The sequence below is a fragment of the Macrobrachium nipponense genome, chromosome 6 (genome assembly GCF_015104395.2).
Source record: "Macrobrachium nipponense isolate FS-2020 chromosome 6, ASM1510439v2, whole genome shotgun sequence".
Classification (NCBI taxonomy): domain Eukaryota; kingdom Metazoa; phylum Arthropoda; class Malacostraca; order Decapoda; family Palaemonidae; genus Macrobrachium; species Macrobrachium nipponense.
Window position 1 is genome coordinate 104021303 of NC_061108.1, and position 11223 is coordinate 104032525.

The window sequence follows — 11223 nt, forward strand, 5'->3', positions numbered from 1 at the left end:
GAGAGACCAGGGTTTTTGGATGGGGAAAACCCAAAATCAAGAGTAATGCCCTTGTAAAAATTGTAGGAAATGCATGAATCACATAATCGGTCAAGAAAATGAAATTTATGTGTATCTGCATTAGCACGAGGAAAAAAAAATCACTTAGCATGAAAATGTAACAAGGACAGGTACTACAGGGTTGAATACTAACCTAACCTAACTTATCTAGAGCGTCGGATCCGTCCATAACCCTTCCTATAAAGGAAGTCGGTGTCACCTGGTCTGTCATCGGAGTATCGTATTCATAATAAATTTGTAGCAACACTGCTGATTGGATTAATTCCATATTATTTTAATGGATTGCTACCAAAACACTTATCTAATTGGTTGGAAGACCCGGGATTATATATATATATATATATATATATATATATATATATATATATATATATATATATATATATATATATATATATCCCGGGTCTTCCAATATATAATAATATATATATATATATATATATATATATATATATATATATATATATATATATATAATCCCGTGTCTTCCAATATATATATATATATATATATATATATATATATATATATATATATATATATATATATATATATATATATATATATATATATATATATATATATATATATATATACTATATATATATATATATATATATATATATATATATATATATATATATTATATATATATATATATATATATATATAAATATATATAAATGATCCCGTGTCTTCCAATTAGATAAGTGTTTTGATAGCAATCCATTAAAATAATATGGAATTAATCCAATCAGCAGTGTTGCTACAAATTTATTATGAATACAGTAGTACTCCGATGACAGACCAGGTGACACCGACTTCCTTTATAGGAAGGGTTATGGACGGATCCGACGCTCTAGATAAGTTAGGTTAGGTTTAGTATTCAACCCTGTAGTACCTGTCCTTGTTACATTTTCATGCTAAGTGATTTTTTTTTTCTCGTGCTAATGCAGATACACATAAATTTCATTTTCTTGACCGATTATGTGATTCACGCATTTTCTACAATTTTTACTAGGGCATTACTCTTGATTTTGGGTTTCCCCCATCCAAAAACCCTGGTGTCTAATCGGGGTCCATCATAATTGTTGCTTACATGCAGAGTGGAGAAGAAAACACAAAACGGAAGGGCGTGTAGCTACTATAACAGCAATGGTAAGTATTTCATACAAGACAACTAGGCAGAAAAATAAATGGCTCTGTACATAGTTGTTACTGAGTTAAAAGCCACAATAATGGATATGATACGGTATTGTGGCTTTAACTCATGTCAGGTAACGACATAGTGATGCACCATAGATGGCTGTTACTGATGCATCGATGGTGTTACCCGTTTTACTAATAGCCCCCTTAGTAGACTTCCAACGTGTCTAAATTGACTGTTTTATCTTAAGTGGGATCATCCCATTATTTAACTTGCAAACAGCTCCTTGTTGTTAGCTTGTCGAACGCAGGAAATGGAAAACCAGCTGTTTATCTATCTGATGAGAAATTCCGTGTTATGTGGCAGACATTCGGCAGCTGCACAGGGCGCTGCTAACTGGAAAGAGTGACAAACATATCAGAATCCAGTGAGGAACGTCACTTTTCATCAAAGCATGTACGCCATTATTTTTGCCAGACATTACGAATGCATTCTCAGTACAGAGAGCAAGCCATTTTTGAAGATCAGACATTTTTTTAAGCATTACAAATTGCGACAGCATTGTGCTCTTTTAGTTCAATCATGGCCAGAAAAGTTACCGCAATCTTATTGGCATTTGAATAATATCAAATGGTAACATTCAACAGTTTCGTGACGAATTAGGCTCAAATTGCTACTGCCCATGTCACATTTCAAGTGCTGAGCAATAACATTGCACATTACAGCAGTAAGGAGTGAATTATATATTTTTAGTTCATTGCAACCTTTACTACTGGACAAACGTCTTGCATAAATCAGCCACGTGATCTATTACTCGAATTGAACAATCACATACAATAAAGATACAAATATCCCAGGGCTGATTTTCTTAAAAGAAATTAGCAACTCCTTGAGGATGGATGATCGCTGAACGGTTCTGCTGCCTTCTTAACTTAATTTTGCCACAAACTGTCACTTACAATACAATATCCCTTCATGTCACCACCCTATGTTTTTCTAAATATCTTTAAATCTAGAGTCATTAATCCACTCATCTTGAAATCGTTTTCCATGTGATTTCCTACTGATTTTCACTCTATAGCAACGCAAATGTTTTCATTTGGTGGTTGGGAGAAATCCTAGCATATATTATTATTACTAATTATTATTATTGTATCTACATGTATTATTATCATTATTATAATTGGCATCTTGTGGAAACGCACTAGATTTCGTGCTAGATCTATCCAAAATGGGTGGATATGACAAGTAGGAAGGAAAAGACTACTAAAATGCTTATAAACGCCCTAGATGTAGCGCGGAACGCGCAAAAATTGCAACTTTAATATCATATTCAGTTGAACTACGTTCAAACTTTCCTTGTAATACCACCAATGAAGAAATTTTAGTCACAATGTGTAAAACGTATCATCGCATTATGTCAAATTTGTTGACCACCTGCTGTAACTTTCAGTTCTCCTCTAGCAATTCGAATAGTTAAGTAACCTAATGCTGCATGCATTAAGATTACCAACCAATTCATTTTATTAAGCTACTTTCCTTAGTACTGTATGAGGTACATAGGCTTTTGTAGCCCTATTAGGCTTAGCTGTGTATTGATAACATTCCAAGTTGTTCTTTCCACAAGCATTCCTATGTTGGAAATGACTCAATCGGTCTAGGAACTTCTGGGATCGGTCAAAGTCATTTCCGGACAACAGTGTATGAAAATGCTTACCTGTTTGAGGAATTTTTGGCCGTTTCCCCTTTCACGTGTAATTTTTGTTTATTCGCTATGCCCTTGTAGCATTGATGCTGTTATGCTTCCAATGCTATCAATACTTGCAACTATTGATATATTCGTGTAAGCGAAATTCATAAACAGGTCAGTGACATTAGACCATTAGCCCCCGAAATAGTTATAATTTGACATAAGATTTTGATTACATATGGTGGTAAAACAGTATATAAATGGTAGTATAAGTGAATTTTCATAATTTTTAATAATTTTCCGTGTCCAGTTTGAATATTTAGGTTAAAAAAACACCAGAGACAAAATAAATATATTTATTTTTATAGTGTAAAATAAAAAAAAAAATAAAAAAAAATTAATCATGTAAGGACTAAGGTAGACAGATAACTCGTCGAGCAAGGCAATATCTTGCACTAATTTATTTATTTATTTACTTTTTTTTTTTTTTTTAACCAAGTGACAGGTACCTTTATTCAGTTGATAACAAGTCTGCGAGTAATGTAGTTTATCGAAACATGAGCCTTATGCATACCTCGACACTGATCGCCAAAACCATACAATTGCCCACGTATCGCGTATAAGAGCCCTTATTAAAGAGGTTATGGAAGACATTTCTCCTTTTTCTTTGTTTTTCAGTTTCTCCGACAACAACCATGAAACGTTTACGGCTTTCTTTCGTCATGACATTACCATAATTGTTTCTTTTTTATGTTATGTGCTAGTAATCGTCCTCCTTTTTTTAAATTCAAACTCCAGTTTCCTTCAAGGCAGATACTTACATAGTAATCCAAAGTTAACATTTTCAAAAAGTTTCATACATTTATAAAAACAAAAATAAATGCATTCATGCCATCTTCATATATAGTGCAATCCGTATGATTAATAGCGATATTCTAATAAAAAAAAAACAGCAACGCTGTATTCAATTTTTTAATGAAGCGTAAAATATAAAATACTGAGTAAAGAATTGTTATACCGATAAGAGGGAATGCTCTTTATTGAACTGATAACATTAAACCCAGTGTCTGATAAGGAGCATGCAGTATGTATGTTTTTAATTTTAATTGTAGGTGATTGGTAAGTAATGAAAGTAATCATAATGGAAAGATGTACGGTATATACACGCCAAGAAAAGATTTTTTTTATCGCTCCGTGGGGTCCTACAGAAACTTCTTGCTTTCGATTGGGACCGGAACACCGTGGTTGAAATCGATGGTATGGTTACTTTCTCTCCCTCTAATGTGAGAAAGTTTAGGAACTGGGTATTTAGCGCACTTATTTAAAATCTACATTCTTTAATAATCTAACAACAACATAGATTTTTGACGATGATGAGGTTGATTTCATATAAAGTTTATCCAAAAATAAAGAATTAAACGTTTCAAGCTCGTAATTGTATACATAAACTAAGAATCTAATAAATTAATAATCAGCGCTGAAAATTTTTTTTTTGAGCGGTTTCCAGCAGGAAGTGATGTATCCATTCAAGACCGACGCCTAACAACACATGAGGCAGCACAAATGTAAGAAAAAAGCAATCAAAAGATCTGAAATGTTTCATTTTTCTGTGTTCGTGTGCATTGCGTGTTCTATTGTTATATAACCGCATCAATTGAAGTGCGAGAATCTCTCCTTTTTTTAAGTGCTGAATACCCTCATAGTAGACGACACTTTATTGTTATATCGAATTAATTCTGCCCTTCGGTCTTCCAGTAATCTCCGTGAACGGAGAACAATAAATTCATTTTTGTTTACAATAATTGTTGTTCACAATCATTTTCATGCGCATACTAAGAGGACTAATATGATTCCTTAATCACCGGGCTAGGAATATCCCTTAAGCTCTTTAGAATATTCTGTAGCTTTGAGACGCTCCACGTTGCCAGTTACCACAGACAGTCAGCAAATAGGAAGATATTTTTATTAACAACAAACTTTTATTTCGATTAGAGACTAAAGAATGTCACAAAAGGATTGAAAGTTTAAATGTGGGCCAGAATCACATGTACTGGGGATCAAGTGATGTCGCTAGCGGTCCCAGCTCACATATCGAGAACTGAAGGCAAAAGTGGAGAAGGAAAGTAAAGCAAAACAAAAACCTGCATCATGTGAGATGATATATATCAATTATAATAGCAAAATACTACTTACGATGTTTCTCTGAATGTAAATTATACACTAGACACTGTACGCATTCAACATGAATTCTGTGGCTTCTTGCATAGCGTGCTTTGTATTTAAGTCAGTGGCGAAGGTTAGTTGGATGATAATGGCACTGGCCATTATTTAATTTTGTTCTGGAATCGTCATAAATCATAATAACTAACGTAAAATTACCATCTGTTATGTTTAGCATATAATATACATGAAGAATAACAAGACGATCAAATTTCAGGGGAACAGAAATACAGTAGTGGGTAATCAAAGACTAAGTTGCATTTAAAACTTACACGCCATGTGGCGTACTTACCAAGTTAGTCTTGCCTACCTTAACCAAACCTAAATGTATCTTACCAACGTCATCTACCAAAACATCATCTAACCTTTGTCCTTCTGTTATTAGTTGCATCCATTGGTACTTTATTCAGCTCATAAAGTTTATATTGCTTACTTATCCAGTAATGACATGAATTTAAGGTACTAAATGTCTTTGATATGGTAGCTGATACATCTGATGTATTCTGACTAAACTTCTATACTTGATTATAGTACAGGAATTGTTTTTCAAACCAGTCATTGGATTGTCTAAAGTAAGACGTCCTCCTAGCCATTTTGTTATAGTAAGCAAAATCGTAAGACATCAAAAATTAAAGCTGAACAGCAGCAGACAAATTTTTGGCGCTGGTAATTGACTGTCTGGTTTATTTTCCACGAAAGTGAGATCAATTGCCGCTCGTGTCCAAGCATGGATTCCCTCGCTTTAATCTTTGCACGCTATCCTTTCCAGATGGTTTACTCCTCCCTTTCTTTATCATATTGTACTTGACTGTACAGACATAGTTGTACCCACCAGGGAAAGAATAACATTAACACAGTCCCATGTATGGAGTAGAAATTGTAATAAAACTAAATAACACTTAACACGAAACACAGAATTATCCCAGTTACTTTTACAGGTTATTCCATTTTCACTACACTCACTACTTATCAGATTGCTAAAATCATATTAATCTTATTGTGATGCGATCATCTTATTGTTTTTAGTTTGACGAAATTTCTCGTGAAAATGTTTCTTGTTTTTTCAAGCAGAAGGAACTTTCGTATGAAAATTTTCCACCTTGCCTTCAGACTTTGTCCTATTTGCCTTGCTCCGATTTCTGAACAATTCGTCGATTTCCTCCAGAGAAAGTCCTTTGGTTTCTGGCAGTGCAAATGCCACAACAGCGACCATTATAATACAAGATGCAGCAAACACCCAGAAGATACCCTGTTCTCCAGTAGTTTTTATCATCTCTGGAAAAGCTTGAGTTGATGCAAATGTGCCCATAAAAAACACAACGTACAGATAAGAAACCCCCAGAGCTCGGAGTGGTGTGGGTAATACCTCACCCCGGAGTAGACTGGCCATGGCCTGGATGGCACACACAAATGGAGTATATACAAATAAGGATGCAAGTGGAACCCACGAAAAGGATGATACCTCGTAGCCATTGTTTTGTAAGAAGAAGAAAACTCCCAGGATGAATAAACATGATGCACAAACGATGTTTGAGATGATGAAGATAGGTTTATGACCCACACTGTCAATAAACATCAAAAATGTAATAATAGCAGCTACTCTAACTGAGCCAATTAGCACTGCACAGGTGTATGGATCCATATCTGTACCAGCGGCTTGGAAAATGGGCACAACAAAAGTAGCAATGGCAATATTACCACTGAAATGAACAGCAAACATCAAAAATGTCAAAAGAATAAAACGAGGATAAACTTCTGGTGCACACATCTGTTTTAGTTGCTCTACAATGCCCATCTGTGAAGAATTTGTCTTTTCAAGCTGTTCAACTATATTTGTGAGCTCTCTTTTTACATTATAAGAGGAACCCCGGTAAAAGGCTAGTGCTTCTTGAGCCTCTTCAGTTCTACCTCTCGTCACCAGCCATCGAGGTGAGTTTGGAAGTAGGCACAATCCAATAAAAGGAGGGACCGTGGTTATTATACCACATGCAATAGATATTTGCCGCCAAGTTAGACCGAATGTTCCAATAACGTATACCAGGAGGAATCCTAGCTGCCTGCATGTATCTGTCATTCCACTCAGTCTCCCGCGGATATCACTGTGTGCTATCTCAATCACATAATTGTTGGATGCTGCTCCTATAAATCCTTGGCCTGCCCCAAGAACTGCTCTAATAACCAGCAGCAGCCAGACTTTTGTAGAGAAAGCCAATGCAATCCACAGCAAAAGAAGCACAGGCAGTGTTATCAGAAGAGTGACCCTTTGCCCCAGACGAAGATTCATTCCTCCGGCTAGTAAGGAGCCTATTATTGCTCCAATGTGCACTATACTGCCTGGAATAGTAAAAATGTTTATAGATTAATTTCCTGCAATTGTAAAATGTTCACTGTTTGCTTGTAACAGAATTAAAATTTATGGCTTAGTATATACCCGCCCGAATTGCTAAAATGTTGATTAGAATACTGTTTGACAACTTAATTTAATCATCGGTTATTTTGAAACCATTCTTCCTCCAGGAAATTTTTAGGAAGCGTAGATAATGACAGATTATGACGCTTTCGTATCTTGGTAAAAATGATTGCAAAATTGCATAGAAAATGTAAAATCCTCAACAGTTTATATTTACTTATTAATATTTACTTTTAGCTACATCATGTGTCCTCTGAAACACAATTTTTGAATTTAAAAACCAATTAAGACTATGACAGGTTTTGCGACTGAAAAATGGCAATGATCGTTTAAATCTGCAATAAAAGGAAGTAAACTAATTGTATTCTAAACTAGTGTGATTGCAGACACCACCCTACTTACAAACGAGTTACGTTCCGGACGGCTGACTGTTTGTATGTTGAAGTGTTTGTAGGTTGGTTACTATACTCTTCTTGCCTGTTTAGATATAGTATGATATCAAATCAATTTAGAACTGTGGATTTTTCATCATAAAACACAAAACACTGTACATACAGTACGGGAAGTACAGAATCGGCAAAGCGGACTCCTGGGGCGCTCTGAGCTCAATTTTCATTTGCGATCCCGTTTATTTGTATCTGAATGTTTGTAAGTTGAATGCTCTCAAGTAAGGCGGTGTCTGTATCTTAAAAGTATCACGTGTAATAAGCATTAGTTATCATGACTTTGATGATCACGTTGGCAGTGATGAATGGAACCAACTTGCACTTACTGTAAAGTCCCACTTGGTTGGTGTCGAGGAATAAGTCTCCGGAGTTTACATCCGTCAGCTGTGATAGGGTCACTGATGGCAGGGCCACTATGGCTCCGATGATAACGTGAGTCATGGCAGCAGTCAGTGCCCCTACAATCTTGGGAAGAAAAGATTATATTTATATATATATATAATATATATATATATATATATATTATATATATATATATTAAACGGGCGGAGGTTTCTCTAAACCCAACTATACAATGAAGGTAGGGGAAGCACACCAACAGGTCAAGGAACTCATATTTATTAAGTTGCAACGTTTCGAAGCCAACCAGCAGGCCTCATTTTCAAGCTAAAAAGTAACAATATCTAATTAGTACAATAAAATTAAGCTACAATATTAAAATACACAATGTAAAGTACAATAAAACATTCACAGTTAAAAACACAAATAAGGACCAACCGTTGAGTGTGAAGACAGAGGAAGGACTAACAAAAAACGTAAGCAGTTCACGAGAGGTAAAGAGGTGTAGACGTGGCATGGGTGTTCAGTGAGGGGACCAGTTTTTTAATAAACAAAGATTCATTAATTATTAATTTTATGTATTTTAATATTGTATCTTTTTAATTTTATTGTACTATTAGATATTGTTACTTTTTAGCTTGAAAATGAGGCCTGCTGGTTGGCTTCGAAACGTTGCAACTTAATAAATATGAGTTCCTTGACCTGTTGGTGTGCTTCCCCTCACCTTCATTGTATATATATATATATATATATATATATATATATATTATATATATATATATATATACACACACATATATAAATATATATATATATATATATATATATATATATATATATATATTTATATATGTGTGTGTGTGTATACCGTAAAGGGGTAGTGCTATCAGTGCATTCTTGCGGTGCACCATAGGCTTAACTTAAGGTTCTTTGCAGGTCCGCCGTCAACCCTTAGCTGCAAACCCCTTTCATTCCTTTTCATTTGTTGCTGTACCTCCGTTCGTATTCTCGTCCATCCATCTTACTTTCCATCCTCTCCTAACAATTGATTTATGGAGCAACTTCAAGGTTTTCCTCCTGTTACACCTATAGAATTTTTTTTAGTGCCAGTGTCCCTTTCAGCGCTGAATGACTTCATAGATCCCAGCGCTTGGCCTTTGGCCTGAATTCTGTATCTAATTATATATATATATATATTTATATATATATATATTATTATATATTATATTATTTTATATATATTATATTGTAGAATATAGAATTTAGGTTAAAGCCCAAGCGCTGGGACCTATGAGGACATTCAGCGCTAGAACGGAAATTGACAGTAAAAAGGTTTGAAAGGTGTAACAGACGGAACCGAGGTTGTTACTGGACATTATATCAATATTATTATTCTAAATCGACTGAAGAATCTACAAGCTCTACTCATTGATTTGATGATGTATGCTAAATGCAGTGCTCAGATATCTCGTCCAGATGATATTGACTTCAAGGAATTAGGTACGTGGATGTCTGCTTTTTGTTAATAACCAGATTTTTCAAATATCAATTAATCTTCATGAAGGAGGTTTACTCAGCTTACTGTTAACAGTTATTATAAAACTTATTAACTTATTATGTCCACTTATGCTGTTTGTCACCATGGCTTGTAGAAGATCGATTTATATTAATCCGTACCTGGCCCTTTTTGACGATATATATATATATATATATATATATATATATATATATATTATATATATATATATATATGTGTGTGTGTGTGTGTGCGCGCGCGTGTGTGTGTATGTATGTATGTATGTATGTATTTATAATGCCTATAAATTGACAAATAATTAACCGAAAATTTCGTTTAATGTGCAAGTTATTTCCGAGGAGATCGTTCGAATCCCACTTGTGACAAAACACACGTCACTTGAATGTGAGTTATCCCCGAGATATAGTGAGCTGGATATTAAGCGAATTTTGTGGCTTCTTATCGGTTAATATAAGAAATGTCCTGGTGTATGTGACATATAAATATACGTATGTGTGTGTATATGTATGTATATACACATGTTAAAGGGTACTTTAAGTTTATTTTTCATTTTATGTATGTAATTAAGATAAGAATATATTTCTTAAGTTAATAGCTTAATGTTTTCCTTTTCAAGACAGGTCGTGAATCTTCACGTGACATGGTCTCATCGGAGTCAAGTAGGACAGACAGGGCGAGAGAGGAGGCTTTGTGGAGGACAAAAGAACTTACGCAACGTAAAATGGTAAATTGTCTCGAAACAAGTGTTGTATTTCCATTTGGACTAATTTTCTACTTTTCTTCTGCACCATATTACATTCAGTATCTGACCCTTAGTTCTTTAACGCTTCAGACATCCAATTGTATAATAAGAACCTCAAGTATGAAAACACAATGCCAAAACCTTCATTCGCTAGCGTGTCTGACAGCCATTTTGTATAATAATAGCCACAAGTTTGAAAATACTGGCTTCCACTGAACCGCCATAAGCAGTAGGCATTTTACCTATTGTGGCCCACGCAATAGAATATGGATATGGCAACATCATCATTTGTTTACTCAGTATTTAAAGCCGTCAACTTGACATAACGGAGACCCATCGTTAATGAAAAACTTTTCCCTTTCTTTCCTCATATTTTCAATATGTATCGTAATTTACTTTGGGTTGAAATTTCTTCATTCTGTTATTCATTTGCTTGTGCTTTATCATGTCGACTTACCTTTGACAAAACTTTATTGCCTCTTGCAGAAAGTTTATTTTATTTCAGTTATGTGGCAAGTCTGTTGTTTGTCTGTCTTAGCTGGCTTATTTGGTTTTATTACTTCCTCGTCCGTGCAAGTTCAAGGCTTTCTAATTTACAGTTTTGTCCTACTCTGCGGTCTCACAAATCATAT

At 34.7% G+C, this 11223-nt stretch overlaps 1 protein-coding gene across 2 annotated transcripts in view; it reads right to left on the reverse strand.

Annotated features, from left to right (window-relative positions):
- Nucleotides 1-3237: 3237 nt before the first annotated feature.
- LOC135216797 (facilitated trehalose transporter Tret1-like) overlaps nt 3238-11223 on the reverse strand; it is a 14543-nt gene continuing 6557 nt past the window's right edge. For both annotated transcript variants that reach the window (XM_064252284.1, XM_064252285.1), the window contains exons 3-4: nt 8300-8438; nt 3238-7451 (exon numbers count right to left, since the gene is read on the reverse strand). In XM_064252284.1, coding sequence (XP_064108354.1) covers nt 6181-7451; nt 8300-8438 — 1410 coding nt within the window. In that variant the 3' untranslated portion in view covers nt 3238-6180. The remainder of the gene's footprint in view (nt 7452-8299; nt 8439-11223) is intronic.